This window comes from Lipophrys pholis, assembly GCF_963383615.2.
Source record: "Lipophrys pholis genome assembly, chromosome: 13".
Taxonomy (NCBI): domain Eukaryota; kingdom Metazoa; phylum Chordata; class Actinopteri; order Blenniiformes; family Blenniidae; genus Lipophrys; species Lipophrys pholis.
This window is the reverse complement of record NC_137632.1, coordinates 3,235,040-3,253,376: the sequence shown is the minus strand read 5'-3', so window position 1 is coordinate 3,253,376 and position 18,337 is coordinate 3,235,040. Positions and strand designations below refer to the sequence as shown.

The following is an 18,337-nucleotide window of genomic DNA, read 5'->3' as shown; positions in this document are numbered from 1 at the left end:
CAATTAGATAAGCTCACACACATAGCCACGTTTAGCACCCAAACCGCTAACTTCGGCCGCTAAACCACGTCTGCAAGGTCACCAAAATTCTGGCTGCATGTTCCGACATCCAGTTAGAACTCCGGCGTTCAGGACCAAGTCGATAACGTCGTCCGGTCGTTACAGTAACGATTCTGCCTCGGTAAGACCGCTCACTCCGAGGTCATTACACCCATTCATCCTACACACACACACACACACACACACACACACACACACACACACACACACACACACACACACACACACACACACACACACACACACACACACACACACACACACACACACACACTTTGTACATAGTGTTTGCTGTTTCGCAGATTAGATCTGTGTTGGATGATGTTTGCTACTTGAATGTTGATTTATGAGATGATTTCAGAATTATTTCTGAATGAATACATTTTGCTAATAAATGCCTGTTAGCTGAATTGAACGATTCCTGGTGATTATTGTGTATTTATTGTTGACAATTCACTCGTTTGTAACTGTGCTGTCTATGCTCGGATCTCACACCTTCCTTTTTATTTAAGGTTATTTTTTTACGCAGAAATATTAACGAACTTAAATAAACCTTTTTCCAAACTAAACTGATATTTTGGTATTCGCTATTTCCACATTCTCTGGTGGTGCCCCCTTTTATTATTATTGAATAAATAACTACTTTAATCAAATTAATAATTTTTCATTAATAATAATTTATTAACTTTAAGTAATTACTCAATTACTTTAGGAGTTGTTAATGAGTAAATGACAGTTTACTTTCACTAATAATTAAAAATTTTCATAAATTACTTCCTGTGATTTATTACTTTCAGTAATCTATTACTTACAGTAATTTTAATGCTAATAACCAACCATAAATCCTAACAACATCAAGACAAGAAATTTGCGAGATCTGCATCCGTGGACCTTTTTTTTGTAAGTGAAGGCTTTAGCAAACTAATGGAATACGTTTACCCTTTATAATTTGAGCTTTCTTAGCATTTTTCCTATCTTAAACTAGTTGACTAGTTTTAATTGCAATTTTCTTTGAGGTGCGAGGAACATTCCTGGTCTGCAGTTGTTAAAATCTAACAAAGCTGTTCCAAGAGAGGAACAAGTGGTGAATTGGCAGCACAGTCATTGGTGCTGAAGGCAAAGGATGACGAGAAGTTAAGACTGGCATGTGTAGTCTGATCCAATAGGATAGGTGACTGTAACTCAAACTGCAGCCATTGAGTCATAATGTTTTGATGATGATCACAGTAGGCACACATACGTGGGGCCACTAAAGACATTGTCACTTCAACCTTCACCTTTTCTCCCCTCACACTTCTCCAACACACATACACCTCTGAACATTTAAGCACAGAAGTCATGCAGTCAACCCTAGCCTCATCTAAATATCACATTTAAACGCATGTTGCACATGGCAAGCTTGCAGACCGACAGGTGGTGGCGAGCCCAGGAGATGTTACCCTTTTGGGTGTACACATGAAGACAGATCGCAAGCACTACAACAGAAACGTCATCAATGACCTTCACATAGAGGACACATTAAAAGACAGGCCTGCATACACGTATCAGAGATGCATCGGTGGCGCAGTGGTTAGCGCTCTCGCCTCACAGCAAGAAGGTCGCGGTTTCAAATATGGCCCGGGGCCTTTCTGTGTGGAGTTTGCATGTTCTCCCTGTATGTGCATGGGTTTCCCCCTGGTACTCTGGTTTCCTTCCACATTCCAAGGCCCTCAGTCCCCCCCAGCTTCCCTTGAGCACTGCTCTGTGCAGCTGCAATTCGGTTTGAATTTCGCCTTGGGGATTAATACAGTGCTATAAAAACATTTAACGCATTTCCACAAATTCATACATTCATGTTCACGATGATTATACACATTAAACGGCATCATGGTGTGGCACAATATGTTTCCCATCAATAAACTCAGACATGCTGAGTTGCTGTATGAATATTTATGAGTCGTTTCCAGGGCGATGTTGTGTAACTTTTATTTTGGTCTTTGTTGGTTCTACATCAAGTATCGTGATAGAATTATAAAATAGATGCACTCTGTGTTGTGTGAAGGATAATGAGGATGAAATGCTTGTCTCTTTTTGTCCCATCACTGTTCTTTACATTTATTTCATAGTTCTTGCCCATCATCGCAGTTCTGCTTTTCCATTGTTTGATTTTAATTGTATTTTCTTGGTCTAAAAACTCAGTCTTTTCACCCAAAAATCTTAATTTTTCTCAGTTTGAGGCTGCGTCCTCTCTGTTTTGCTTACAAATCTACTTCTTATGTATCCTTTAACTCAATTATACCCTCATTTCTGCCTTCACAGATACACGCGGTCTCTGTAACTGCTCTGATTTACTGGCCGTCACAGAGGGCTCCCCAGTGACTCCACTGGCCTATATACTGTACTCTTCTCTTGGTTTCTCTTGATGCGGCTGTTTGGCTGCTTGACAGAAGCAAAGTCATGTGTACTTTGTCCTGGGAGGTTTTGTCCCCTGCTTGTACCTGGCCTGTTATTTTAGTCATTTTAGATTTTGTTGTCATCATTTTGTTATTTGTTTATTCAATTGGTTGATGTCAGAGATAAGCATTCAAAAATTATTCTTCAAAAATGGCAGTTTTTGTCTTCGTAGTCATTCTGAATCTGTGCAATTTGCATTCTGTGGGCTGGACCCGACCCCAGTTGGGCCAGTTTTGACCTGTGAGCTATGTGTTTGACACCTCTGAGTCACGGTGGGACTCCAATTTGCAAAATAAGAATTTTCTAGCTACAAATTCTATAAATCGATCAAGTCTTTTTTTTTTGTCCAGCCCTAACTCTAACATAATAGACCACTCAGATTGTACTCCAATCAAGCAGGTACAGAAGGAAGATGTCTGCTCTAATGCAGGCTGAATAATACTCAACATTCTTCATTCTTTTTTTCCAAACAGCAGGAGCTTTCAGTCCTTGTGACATACATGTGCATGAAAAATGGCTGAACCCAGATCTTAAAACTGCTGCATTGAAATAAAATGTTGCTAGAAAAGCATGAATCCATACAGGCCTTGAGAAGTGAGCAGAGACATCACGTGTAGGATGTAATGTAATAAATAGCACCTGATGAGCTTCACAAACACCATACTTAGCTCCCTGAATAACGCATCTTTGAGTGTCCTGAAAAGCGCTCTGTAAAACCCATGCATTGTTATTATTATTTCGTGTGGGTGTTTTTTCCCCCTTTCTTTTCCGTTTACATTCTCTTGGTGTTTTAGCTTCGTGTCACTCTCGAAAACGTGAACAAAGCCTTCATTAGGTCAGTGGTGTTTAATCCTGGTCCTCCAGGTTTTAGGTTTGCCACTGTAATCGAGCTTTACAGAAAGCCTGAAATAAAAAACTCGATCACACGTAGGTACGTGCAACAATTCATAAATATTCACATCAGGCAAGGTAAGCTGGTCTTTTTAGCATCACTCAAACACTTTCACAAGAAATACATTAAAGAAAATTAAAATTGCTTTTGAGATGATTTAAACAAAATATACTGGTACTCATGAATTGTGGGTATAATTATTTTTGACGTTTGTAATTGTATACGTACAAATGTGTTTGGGCAGATATTTTATACTAAACCAAATCACGCACCTGCTAAACACAATGCAACCGAGTGTTTTTAGTCTTACCTATATTTTAGGGATGGACTGATAGCAGTATCTGGTCCGACACTGTAAGTAGTACTTGCACATGTAAAACATCCCCGATACAACCCGAAGAGTATTACGTGATGTCATCCATCAGCAGACAGATGTGATTGGTCTGCTCTACGACATTAAATGATGGAAGTGTATGTTAGTGTTGACACAGAGACAGTTTTTTTCTCGTTGTAATGGCATTTATTAAGTACTTCTATCGGTACTAGACAGGTGCAAGTAGCTAAAGGTTTGCACTCGTACATGTACTCAGGCTTTAAAGAAGTGTTGTCGGTGCATCCCTACTTCTTTTTCTCTGAAGTCGCATTTAGCGCTTTCTTGTTTTTTGTTTTTTATTAAAGGAAAACAAACAAGAAATCAACAATAGCAATAACAGATAAAACATAAACAAAAAACAAACAAAAAAGAAAACACAAAAAAGAAAACAATGTAAAGACTGCAAACATACACATACTCACACACTCACTAAACATATTATTATATCGTACGGTAATGACAAAGCAGTTTATCTCAAAACAAAATTTAATAATGCTGGCCCATCGCTTTGGGTAATTTTCTTTCTCTTTCTCAGAAGTAATTAGATATTCTTCCACCTTATAACATTTTCTTAAAAAATTTAGAAAAAACCCATGTTTAAACAGTCCCGGCTTTTAACAGAGTAAATACATCTTTACCCCAAAAGAATAATCAAGTTAATTATTACCTTTTGTACAGATTGACCAGTATAACCTAAAGTAATTGTTGGAATATCCACTTGATGTTACAAATTCATTATTTTTAACATCTGCTGTACTTGAGTCCAAAAAATAGAAACCACCTTGCTATACCAAAATAAATGATCAACAGATTCTGCCTCTGAAAAACAAAAGCGACAATTTTCTGATGACTTGAGCCCCCAGATTTAAAAAATAATGTTGCTAAGAAAGATGGAAGTGTATGTTAGTGTTGACACAAAGACTGTTTTTTTCTCGTAATGGCATTTATTAAGTACTTCTATCGGTATTAGACAGTTGCAAGTAGCTAAAGGTTTGCACTCGTACATGTACTCGCGCTTTAAAGAAGTGTTGTCGGTGACTCCCTACTTTCTTTTTCTCTGAAGTCGCATTTCTTTCGTTTCTAATTGAGACCTGACCTGTAGCATTCAGTACAAAATCACAAAACTTGTGCACAACTTATTCAGCAGATATTATCTTGTCTTTTTCCATCTTTATTAAGTAATACGTAACGGTATCGTGAATCATTCACTACAATCCCCATGAAAGTAGTATTTACTTTCTTTCAGAATGTGATTGTGGAGCACCTTCTTACTTACACAGCTTCCTGCTCATGTACACACATCGGCTCAATAGGGTTTCCTTTAAAGGAAAAGGACTGCACCATCACACTCACTCACACCTTGTACTGGTAAGCATTTTTTTCTGGGATATTTAACAGTGTAATTCAGCGGAGGCTTGCAGCTGAGTCCACTTCAGTCTCGGCTGGCTTTTGGCTCCGCCCACTTTTCCTTTTAAATGTGAAACAAAACCTTATGCACACAGATCACTCTTATTTTCCCCGTCAGTCCAACAGAGTGCAGATGTGACAAACCACAGCACACATATGCTTTGTGGTAAACCTGGTTCAAAAACTGCAGGGGACAATCAACAAGAAGGTTTACCTTAATCTTTTGTGGAGGAGTCCATTAAAATCTACTGGATACTTCATCCATGTCGTTTTAAAGCTTTATTCCAGGCAGTTTTAAAAGGTACTACTTCTTTCAATGTTAAATTAAAGAAAGATCATTTTCCAAAGAAAGGGAAGTCCAGTTGCCTTCCTGATGGAATTACATGGTGGATACTTGGGATGTTCCACTCAGACCCATTTCTCTGTTGACTAAATAGAAAGTTTAATTAGCACGAGTCTAAAAGAAAATCTAATTCCTAAAGAGTCACATTTTGCAGTTTATTATTCAATATTTTGGTATTGCGTCCTTTCGGCTCAATGTATTTATATACTCAAGCCTTTAAACTATTAGAAATGAGTGCGATATGCAATATGGGTGTCTAGTATTTCGATAACAATATTATTGCCATTTTTTTTTCCTTCACCTAAAAATGGAATCTGCATCAACCATATGAAAAAAAATATTAACAAAGATTGCAATTAAGATCAAAACTCAATTATTACCAAATGTAGTAAGGTACATTTGTTATGCCCAGTGAATATATTTTCATACAAAGCAACCTTATAACCAAGTCACAACACAATATTTATGTCTCAAGGTTTAGATCTTAATTTTATTTCATGGCACTGTAGGGGCCTGCAACGCCTTCAAGAAATTAAACAAATTATAAGCAAAATAAGAGAGATATTTTCCAAAATAGTGTTTTTACAGGAAACTCCCCTCCTGGATGACAATCTTTTGAGGATAAGGAGGAGGTGGAGCGGTTATGTGTACGACATTGATACATGAATCGGTTCCCTTTCAAATTAAAAATATTATGAAAGACAGAAAAGGAAGGTATTTAATTACCCAAGGTACTCTTTTTTTTTTTTTTCAGAATTTCTGAATGTGACAAATGTTTATCGACCTAATGTGGATGATAGTAATTTTTACAATGATCTTTCTTTTACTCTACTCTTCAGGGATCCCACATAATTGGAGGAGATATTAATTGTGCACTAAACCCAGAAGTAGAGTAGATGGAGTAGATCAGTCACATACCAGCTGTAGAGCTACAATTCATAGATTTATGAAAGAAATAAAAATACTAAAACCTACTCCTGCTACTCAGGCACTCACCAGCCTTTTTCTAGAATAGATTTCTTTCTCGTCTCTTCCATATTACAATTCAAAGTTTATGACTGCTCTTATGATAATATTGTGATTTCAGATCACGCTCCCTGTTGCTTGATATATAGCGATGCAAAGCTTAAAAGAGATCCTCCACGTTGGTAATTTCAAGATAAATAGTTACAGGATGAAGACTTGGTTGAATATTTAAGCAAATAAATTGATATTTTCTTTGAAATTAATACCACACAAACAGCATCTATAAAATGGGAAGCATTTAAGGCATTCCTTAGAGGACATATAATTAGTTATACAGGTCATCAATCCAAAAAGAATCAAGAAGTTAGGTCACAATTAGAAAGTAAGATAAAAGTAATTCAAGATAACATTAACACAAACTATACTTAACCAAACATTTTACGAGCACTGAGATAAAGTGGGCAAGCTCTTAGCACGGCAAATAAAACAAGTGGAATCTAAATTACCTATCACATCAATACTATCTGAAGGCAAAACCCTGTTAGATCCACAGGAGATTAATATGGCCTTTAAAAAATATTGTGAAGAGCTATATAAAGCACAAACGGCTATACAATCAGAAGAAATAAATGTATTTATAAATAAATTGGATATACCAAGTATTTCAAAGGAAATGAAAATGTTCTAAACTTAGAAATGACCAAAGAGGAAATCGGACAAGCCATTGACAATAGGAAATCTGTGAAAAGAGCAGAGTCAGACGGTCTCCCCACTGATCTGTATAAGAAATTTAAAGATAACTTAGTAGGTCCTCTGTTTGAAATGATGACAGAAGTTTTTCTGTCGAATAGTCTTCTCCTTTCTACAATGAAAACGGCAATAATTGTTCCTTTACCAAAACCGGGTAAACCCATCAATAAATGTGAGAATTTTAGCCCCATTAGCCTATTGAATTTTGACATAAAAATAATCACCAAAGTGTTGTCAAGGCGACTACAAAACATTCTACCTCACATAATTGACCGGGATCATAATGGATTTATAATGGGTAGGCAGGGCTTTCACAATGTAAGGAGATTGTTAAATATAATTCATTATATTAAGGATGTACCTGACACTGCTCTTCTATCAATAGACGCTGAAAAGGCCTTTGATTGAGTGGAATGGCTATACCTTTTTCAAGTTCTAGAAAAAATTGGAGGTGGAGCAAATTATTGGAAATGGGTCAAGATAAGAATCCGATTGCTGAAATTATGACAAATAAAAATATTTCAGAACCACTTAAGAGGAGTAGAGGAGTGATTATATGCCAGTTCTGACTTGACAGCTTCCTGTCTGGATCATATAAAAAATAAAACGCCACAACGGGAAACGTTTCTGAAAACATTGGTCTTGTCATGTACACTGAGAGGGATTCACAGACAGCAGTAGTCATGGTCATGCAACCACAGACATCCTTAGAGCGTCTGCTGAGATGCTGCAATGAGCTACAACCACGAACAAACAATAGAAATTCAGTAAAAAACGATGTGATAATTGAACAAAGCAAGAAATGAAACCTGATCAAATTCCCCAAAGTCTTTACCCTGTGCATGCCAAAAGCATTGCAAATGACCCTTAAGGCTTTTCTAGAAAGGAAAACATCCTTTAATTTTGTATTAGTCTAAATCAATATCAAACCATAGTGATTTTCAGCTGTATTTCATGTTCGTTAAAACTGAAGATTACAGTGTCTGTGTCCTGCCGTTCCCTTTGCTTGAGCCTCCTGCAGTCTTTGTTTTTCATTACTGACGCACACCCTCATGGGGTACAGTTGTGTCAACACACTGGGGCTTGTTGCACCATGTGGAACCACAGGTCATTTTTTATCCCCCCCCCCTTGTCATTCTGACCCTGCTGGCCTCGGTGTCGTCTTCCTCTGCAGCTTCAGACCTGAGCACTGAGTTGAACTTGGAGTTTCCATTTGGTTATTTTTTCTTTTTAACCAACATGATCCTAATATGGATGGTTTGGTTTTTTAGTTTTATCTTCAATACAGAAGCATTTGTTTTCTACCCATTTGCCAATGTTCATCCTCAATAAATTGCACAATACCGCACACCTGTTTTTCCACATTTTTTTCCCTCACTGTCATAGCAAGATAATTCTTTGTGTGCGCACGGTTGGAAGTCTGGTGACCACTTTGTGGAGAATAAATCAGGATCTAAATAACGCTTAAAGAAATAAATGTACCTTTTTATCCCCTCCCTCTGTCCTGCAGAGAGGAAGAGGAGAGCCTGCGAGACAAGATTCGTGCAGACCATGAGCGAGCGCTGCAGGAGGCCAAAGAGAAGCTGAGGAAGTCACGTGAGGAACTGCAGGCAGAGATTCAGACTGAGAAAAACAAAGTGATGGAGGACCTGAAAAAGAAGGACGCAGGGCCTAAACCCCTGCCGCCCGTCCCCATGCCTAAAGTGGTGGGGGTCAGTGACGGGGAGCCAACGGAGCCCGACGTTAAAGAGAAACGGGATAAGATCCGAGAGGTAAGACAGACTCTGTTCATTAACCACATGATTAAATTTCATGTCGCTGTAATGGCCGATCCCATCAGGGGATCGGTGCAGGTTCAGACTTAACATGTCTCTCTTCTCTGTCAGGATGTCCTGAATGTGTACCTATTTATATTTGTACATATATTCACTCTGCTGGTGAAATGCACATCCACCTTAATCTTCCATCTCAACAATTTGGATATTATCATTCAAGGAAGTAGCCTATAGACTTTGAGTACTTTGACATTGTTGAATGTTGATATTGAAAGAAAACCATTCATCACAGCAATGAAATCACAAAATGTGACTCCACTAAACCTTATGAGAGGTTTTCACGGAAGTTAATGAAATATGTTGAGTCTGAATACACAAAAAAACTATTTTGTTGTTTAGTCAAGGTTTTCCTTTTTAAACTACTCCACTGGTCTCAATTAAAAATCTCATTCAGTTGACAGAACCATTCGTCTCTAGGAACATGCCTCGTACACAAAGCTCTACTTTCTGTGGACAAAGAAATCTGCTGATGCTCCTGCCTGAAGGCTTTACAACATGAGAAGGTTGTGGGCAAGATCATGCGCAGAGTAGCTGCATGGAGTCACGATACCATTGATTCAGAGCAGTTTGAAGCCTTCAGTGCAGGAATACACAATACAGCCCTTCACATACCCGCAACAAGCTGTTTCCTATCACGTTTCTCTGTGAAACAAATCTTTGAGAAGACTTGGGTGTGCTGCAGCTCAGTTTTCATGCTACTACCAAATGCTGTGTGATGAAACAATCTTAAAACATGATTACCACAATGTTAAAGTTTATTTCCGGCCTATTTTCCCGATAACAAAACAACACTGTGTAGCCAAGGCCAGGAAAGCCAGAGGAAGTGGGAGTAGACACTAAAGGATGTATTGCACATCAACATGTGAATTTATTACCTAAAGATCTGACTTTGACAACTACATGTTTTGTTGTGAAACTTCAGACAAAATTTTACAAAAGTTAGTAGTTGAACAGCTGAAACACGAGTTTCACAATATTTCATCCAAGTTTAAACAGTAAAATGTAATGGCTTCTAACGGTGGGCGCTTCAAACTGACTGCTTAAAACAATAATACATATGAATACAGTTTAATGTTGAAATCCATCCATCCATCCATCCATCCATCCATCCATCCATCCATCCATCCATCCATCCATCGGGACTGCAGGAGGACAGGAGACCACCAGAAGAAAACCCCTGCATGCAAACTTGTGACAGAAAACTCTGAAAATGCCATCTTTATACTTCACAAAACTCATCAGTTCTGGTGACAAAAAAGTGACTTCAGTTGATGTACTGTCGCTGCCTTTTGTCCATTCATAGGACATTAGCCAATATGATGAAATTAAAGTTTTGTCAAATGCCCCTATGGTGACTGTTTCACATTAGAAGGGGTAAAAAGTTACTGCCTCGAGTTTGATCTGTGCCCCACCTTAAATCCCCGATGCCTGCTGATACAGTACGATTGGATCCTTTCTCTTGGCCTGCTGCCTGTCTCAGTGCGAGCTTCTATTGAAGGCAACGGCGAGCCAGACGGGCAGGGCATGTGCAGAATGCAGATGGTGCTATCTGGTCCGGGTCTCTATAGACACTAAGCCAACCCCCCCTTTGTCTCTAAATGCCCTTTTTGTTCCTGTCATAATTACCATTCAGAGAGAATACCATATATATCCAAGTGAGTGACAAAGTAGCAGCTGTATGGGCCACAGCGCCTTCTCCTTCCAGTTCTGCTGATTGCCTTGTGATTCCAAGGCGTAAGTTCTGATTGTAGGACTTTTCTCTTAAGTCAGCCTCTGAGGTTGAAGTTTGATCCTGTAAAGTCAAAGTCCAGGAAGGTGATTCTGCATTACTCTTCTTTTTAATGTTCATGTGTCATTAAGACATAAAGTAATGATTTCAACAGCAGTATTTTTTGAAGCAGGACTGATTGTCCTCAAAATGGCAAGTATTGCTTTTAACACTTTGAAGTCTACAAGTTTTATCTCAGTGCAGCACTTAAAGCAGGGGTCTCAAACTTGCGGCCCGCGGGATGATATTTTGTGGCCCCCACCTTGATATGAAAGAATAATATTAGTGCGGCCCGCGGGGGGGGGTGGACCTCCGACATTGCCACTCAGCCAGCTCCGGGAGCACAGAAAGAAAGGCGACTGCTACTGGGAGCAGCAAATGCCTGAAGTTTGACAATGTGATCTCTGTTGTTATGAACTGCATCAACCAAATCAGATCCAGGAGCTTACAGAACATGTGATTCTGTGCTTTTTTTGGGAGAAAATAACTAAGCAAACTCACTACTGAATTTGCAGGCATACGCTTTTATGCTTGCTGAAACTGGTATAGGCTTTTATTTTGACATTATAACCAACAGGAACACCATGGCAGGACACTACACACAAAACCCTTATCACTCCCGGTTGCCAACTAATAAACTAAACTAGATGAACTAAGCAACAGAAAAACAACACAATTATTACAAACACTATAAACCTAATATAACCCCCAATAATTACATCTAAAACACGACGAACCGAAACTCCCATATGCATTGCAGCGATCAGCTCCGTGACGCTACATGTTATTAAAACGGGGTATATATGTTTTCCTCATGTTTCCATGTGTTGAAATGACAATAAAGCTCCTTGAATCCTATATGCGGGAGATCAGGGTTTTTATAACCATGAGTGTGAGTAATGTGGCTTTCAATGTCATTTAGTTGTGTGATTCTCGGTTATTTACAGTTAAAAGAGCAGTTGCAGTCACTGTGGCTGTGAGCATCAGCCTGAAGCAATGTTCCTCCTCACGTCGTGACGATCCGTATTGGTAAAGCTTTCAGTACTACCTATGGAAACATTAATTTATCTCCTAAGGGTCTGTAAGGTTGACGCCCACCTCGTTGTTTACCGCGGTTATAGTTTGACTAGCATTTTCTTGGCGCAGCTGGTGAGCCAGAATCTTGCCGGTCTTCTCACCATATCCGTATGTCCTTTGCTTTGATTTATTTATAAGAATTTCAGCATGCCTTGTGGACAAGAGATTAAATTCAGTTTGAAGGGTTAATCGTTGTTTAAACAAATCTGGTGATGGAGAACGGGCCAATGATTCCTCAAGTTGGAGAATATCCTTGGTTAGTTTATCGAGGCGCTGATTTAGTTCTTTTTTTATATGGGCACCGTATGATATGATCTGTCCCCTAAGATACGCTTTCATCGATTCACAAATAACAGAAGAAGACATTCCTGGGGTTTGATTACGCGTCAGATATTCAGTTATCTCATTCGTGATAAATTTGACAAATCCGGTATCAGAAAGAAGTAATGTATTGAAGCGCCACGGGCGATAACTGCCGTGTGTAGTTGGTAAGCTTAAAGTTATCACTAGTGGGGCATGGTCTGATATAACTATGGCCTGATATTCACATTTCGTGACTAACGGAAGTAATTCACTGTCTAGAAAAAATGATCTATGCGTGAATATGTTTTGTGTACTGGTGAGTAAAAAGAGTAGCTTCTGCTCATTTTCAGGGCCTCTTTGATTAACTTTGAGACAGACGCGGGACAACTCGACCCGGTTTCTTCTGTCACATTCAGGATGCAGAGATTTGATCGCCTCATTCGGCCCTCCATGTCCAAACACTTTTCCTGTAGGTTCTCCACATTTCTCTCGAGTTTTTGCACGGCATCCTGCAGTGACGTTACCTCGTCTGAGCAGGCGGAGAGACCGTGTTCCACATCCGATACTGTCGTTTTAACTTTTTCCATGTCGGGCCGCAGCACGGCGGTGTTTTTAGCGATACCCGTCTTGAGTGCTTGTAGCTCCAGCTTAATCATATCAAACTCAGCAGTGAGCGCAATTTTCATCTCCGCTTGGAAAATACCAGTTATCTCTGATTTAAGTGAAGAAAGTATCTCAGTTTTCATGTCCATCACATTTTGCTCAGTGGACTCCGACATGTTGCTAGCGTTGGGTGTGTCTGTAGCAGCTTTTCAAAAAAGTTGCGTTTACCCCCGTAACCATGGAATTGGAGCGTTCCAGTGACTCCAAGCACCGTTGCTGTGTAAACAGACATACAAAACCAAATGAAATTCCCTTCACGTAAACGACTATAATACAACCACAAAATCAAAACAAATGAATTCAGTCCAGCAGAAAACTATTAAACAGAGGTTCTACTGTCCTTAGCCAGCTAATACTAACATTTTAAATTCAAAGGTGGAAAATGAGAAGACAGAAAAACGTTTTGCCATCTCCAAATAAGGCAACTGCTAGATTTTATAGCCTCTTTATCGTGCAGGGATTATCGTTTGTTCGATAGTGTGACACTGATTTTACAAATGTAGCTCGTAAAGAGTTCTATTTCCTTCACAGGTTGATTTCGGTTTTGTTCACCTTCCCACTGTTCACTTGCAATTTTGTGGATATAAAATTAATCTTACTCTAATGGCTTTTAAATACGTATTTCACTGAATATACAGGATACAAAGGGCCCTCACATTTCACCATTTCCAGCAGCTCTGAGCTCTTTGGCTGTGCTGCTGATTATGTGACCTAAACATTAGCGGCCATTAAACCAGTGTCTGCAGATAAAAAGCGCTTTAAGGCTATAAAGAAAAGAAATGGAATGAATTTGACTATTGGCTGTTCCAGCTCTATTCACCTATCACTCCGTGAAGTAGTGTTGGCTCAAAGCTGTTGAAACAAGCTGGCTGCTGCAGTTAATGGGCTGTGGTACAGGCACAGTTCATTCTCTGGGAGGTCTGTACTGTTGGAAAAACACTGGTTCCCCAGGAACTGGTATTAGTAAACAAAATGTCCTCGGAATGTTACCAAAAAAAGTCTGGAAATGTGCTGCTGCTCGTTTTCATAGTTTTTCTGGAGACAATGGACTGAATGATACTCCATGGGTTGGATATTTGTTTGCTTCGGAGAGAATACAGATAAAGAGCTGTGCTTCTATATATTTATGGTTTGAGTCAGATTAGTTACGGACAAGTTATTCCTCATCCAAAGCCAGTAATTGACTGATACTAACGCAAACCAGGGATGTCCCGATCACACTTTTTTGCCCCCGATGCCGATCCGATTTTTCAGAATTGAGTGTCGGCCGATACCGATACTTTCCCGATCCGATACTTACATTACTATTGCAAAGATACTCAATAGTGTATTTTTGGAGCAACTTAGATGTCTGAAGCTAAAAGCACTATAAAAAAGTACAACATAAACAGTATTCAGTAAAACCAATCAGAAAAACCCAATTCCACTTCAAAGTGTCTTTGGCTGGTTGGGTTGAAAATAAGTCTGAAAAAAGTGCAAATACAATAATAAAAATAAATAAATAAATCTTAAACATAAATGCTCTCAGGCTCCAATGTAACTTCTTTGTGTATTAAATTCCAGTTTACCTTAAAGCAGTATGAGAGGTTTGACCTGAATTGTCACAAAACATTTACATTTCAATGTGAATTATAAAAACTTCATTCCACATCAAAATGGTAAAACCTGTTTGACTAAAGTACTCTGAACATAGTTCTCTCAAAAACTTATTCAGAATATCCCAGTCTCCCTTCAAACTAGCGTAACCTTCTGGGTTATTTTTTTCACCATATCGCTCCCCTGTGGGGACTGATCCTTTATTTTAAAGTCGAGAGTTTGCTGCTTCGCTGAGGCTTTTTCTTTAGTTGTTGTTGTTGTAAACTGAGGGTACATCCACACCACGAAAAAACAATCTTTTTTCTCCCTGGCCTTCTCCCAAAAATCCTCCGTCCACACCTCACTATGGACACGGCTCAACACTAGGCTTCAGGGCATGTAGTACACATGCCAGGCCTTCAGGGGTGCTGTGACTCACCAAACACAACAAAAATGCAGAAGAAGACAGACCACATAGAAATTTAGAAGTAGACTTCTGCGCATAAACACATAAACCACTATAATAATTCTAGTTTTATAGGTCTATGGCCCGGCTCCGCCTGCTTCTAGCTTCTGCTGCTCCACCGGAGCTGGTAGTCCCTGATTGTTGTGGTTATCAGGTGACGTTGTGGACCGCGGTGGGGGGAGGAGGGGGCCATTACGTCTTCTTATGTTCCACGGATGATCTTCTTTGCTGAGCGTACTCCGCCGCATGTTTACTTTTTAGATGTCTTATCAGATTAGTTGTGTTAAACGAAGCTCTGGTGCTCCACCTCTCGGGACTGTGGTGAAGCTCTGGTGCTCCACCTCTCGGGACTGTGGTGAAGCTCTGGTGCTCCACCTCTCGGGACTGTGGTGAAGCTCTGGTGCTCCACCTCTCGGGACTGTGGTGAAGCTCTGGTGCTCCACCTCTCGGGACTGTGGCGAAGCAAATAGTACAACTGGCCGCTGGACTGGTTTGGTTATCAACCTTAAAATCCCTCCAGACTGCTGACATTTTATCCTCTCAATGGCTTCAGGCTGCTAACGGCAGTTTACAGCAGGTCGCAAACGGGGCTCGCTTTACGGCAGCTGACCTGAAAACGTTTTTTTCGATTGGTGGGGTGATCGGCTGGATTTGCCGATTCCCGATCACTCACAAATCACCAATATCGGCCCCGATCTGATATCTACCGATCTGATCGGGACAGCCCTAATACTAATACAAAACTCCGATCAACATTAAACCAAAACAGAATCTTGAACTCAAAGAATTTTGTTTTTGGCAAACTCTACCATACTTTGAGTTTGGCAACATTTCTCCTGATATTTTCTTACTGAAGCCTAGATGGGACTTAAGTGAGCTGTGAGAGTGGAAACGGGAAAAGGAAAATAGCAAAGAAATGGCTTTTACAGATCCAAGAAAATAACGTCTCAGATCTGGCTCTCCAGTTCAGCTTCTAAACTCCTCCACTCGAGGCATAAAGACCTCAAGAGAGGTTAGAGTTCCAACAAAAGTCTTTTCCTCTGAATTCAGTTGGGTTCTTTTCATTGTAAAAGGCTTTAAAAAGCCTATATTTAAGGGTGAGGAATTGATTTAATCCATTCCCATATCAGTCCACATTAAATAAAACAGTTTGTTTTATTTATCCATGGTATCCAGTGGACAAAACTCAACATTAATTGCTGTCAGTGCAGGGAGCGAGAAAAGTGATGGAGTGGGATGAGTCCATTTGAAAAATTGAACAAGATTTAGGGGGAAAAAACATATTTGCATGTAATTTGTGAAAGCTCCAGGGGGCCACCACAGGGAGGTTTAAGAGCCTTATGTGGTGACAGAGCCTCAGGTAACAGGCCCCTCTTATAGACTGTATTTTACATACAGATAGCAGAACCGCTACGGTTAAATTTCAATCAAATGAAAAATAGTTTATTTGGAATCTCATGGGCTTCCTCCAACATCACAGTGGTTTCTTTCTGATGTACAGTGCTAAAAAAGTGTCACAATTGAAAGGTAATTACTGGTAATTGCGGAGTATAATGGGCACGGCGATGAAAGGAAAAGAGGACTGCTCCACATCCCAGACTCATGGCCTACTTTGGCTTGTCGGCACGCCGCACACTGTTGGAGGGCCACAGAGCCGGCTGCCAACTTGGCTCTCCACTCGCTCAGCTGTGGCCGTAGAGTGAAAAGCAAACGATTCCAGATCTATGGCGTGCATCGGGGAACTCGTGCGTGAGTTTCCCTACAGACTGTGCCTGTAGAGCCCAGATAAATCGATGGGAAAAGCAGTCCTCCAGTGATAACAATGACAATGATCTGCTTCCATTGGGTTTTGGTGAAAGTAAAGGCAAACATTGGGATAAAGCATTTTAAGCACAGACTAGTCCTGAATGCTAATTAAAGATGCTTGTTGGTCATTGGAGAGCTTTTCTTCCAGTCTGTAGTAAAATGATTCGGCTGACTTATCCCTTCTACAGTATTTTGCTGAAGTTACGTGACATTGCGTATTATGTTGACTGCAAACCACATCGAGTGTCAAACTGTGATGGGATTACAGTCACCTCTGGGAAAGGCCATAGATTAGCTTTCATCCTTCTTTTGCTCTCTACTTTTTAAATTCCTCCTCCCACTCATCCTTTCTCTCCTTTTGTATTTCACTCTGAATTGATCCCATCATCTCTTTCAGCTACACCGTTCACTATTTACACCGTGAGGGCATCTACAGTTCGAGCACCACAAGTTGTGGAACACAGTTGATGGACTTGATTCCTCCTCTTTGAAGTTAACGATCCATTTCTGTCAACCAACCTTCTTGTAGTAATTATTTTTTTATTTGGTTTTCAGCAGGCATGTTTGTGGCTATGTTTTAGTCTTGCGCTGTTTTGATGTTTTTTTATCATTCATTCCTTGTACTTTATATTTTTACGTTCCTCTTGCATTCTTTCTAATCTTTTATTTCTTGTTACACTGGCGCTTTATAAATGAAATGTATTGTTGAATTATGACCGTCTGCCTTAGGCCTCCTTTACATGACAACAATTCAAATGAAAATGTTTTGCGTTTACACAGCAACATTTTGAAACCGATGTCCATTGGTACGAAAACGACGTGGCTAACATGCCTGGCCACGAGTTGGCGCTGTAGTTTTGTAATGATTTCACACACACAAGCGTACAGAGAACAATACGCAATAAACATTAATAATGGCGAGTACACGGACATTCATATGGACAAACAAAAAAGTTAGATCGTGATTATGGTGGCTGTCAACTCTAAAACTAACAAATCCCGGGAGATTATGGACTGGGAGTCTTGACATTCTGGAGGAAACATTGTTTTTATTGTCCATCGACTCGCACATGTGAAGAACTATTTACCACGGCCGTGGTGTGCATGCGCAGTAGCAGTGTTTTCAAAATGTTGTGTTTTCCTCTACAAGCGAATGGAGTCGGAGCGTTTTCTAAAGTTCCACATTTGGATTTTGGGATTGTGTTTCCAGGGGCTCCGGCCAGGCAAGACAACAGTTTTGTGGTTTCACTTGAAAATGTTGTGTAAATGTGGCCAAATAGTGTGTAGGTCCTGCTTTTTGCAGTCTCATGAATGAAACTCTGGTGCACTGTGTATTCTGACACCTTTGTATGAGAACCAGCATCAACCCGTGTTTCATTCACATAAACTTTGAGGACAAAATGCTGACTTGTTGCAGAAGATACAATGACTAAGACGTCATAAAGTGGCTGATTGGTGCGTCTCCTTAGTTTCCACCCAATAACTTCTTTCAAACACACCTCCAGTATCCTTTCTTGTCATTTTCTCAATGAAGTTTTCTCCATTACAGTCCCTAAAAAACCCTCAGAAAATTGTGTTTTCAGAAGGATCTCTGTATTGATTTGCTCTTCTCATCTTCAG

General features: G+C 39.8%; 1 protein-coding gene across 1 annotated transcript in view; it reads left to right on the top strand.

Annotated features, from left to right (window-relative positions):
* The window catches only part of man1a2 (mannosidase, alpha, class 1A, member 2), a 190,830-nt gene that overhangs the window by 34,012 nt on the left and 138,481 nt on the right, over positions 1-18,337 (top strand). The window contains exon 3 of the mRNA XM_080478269.1: positions 8,735-8,996. Coding sequence (XP_080334395.1) covers positions 8,735-8,996 — 262 coding nt within the window. The remainder of the gene's footprint in view (positions 1-8,734; positions 8,997-18,337) is intronic.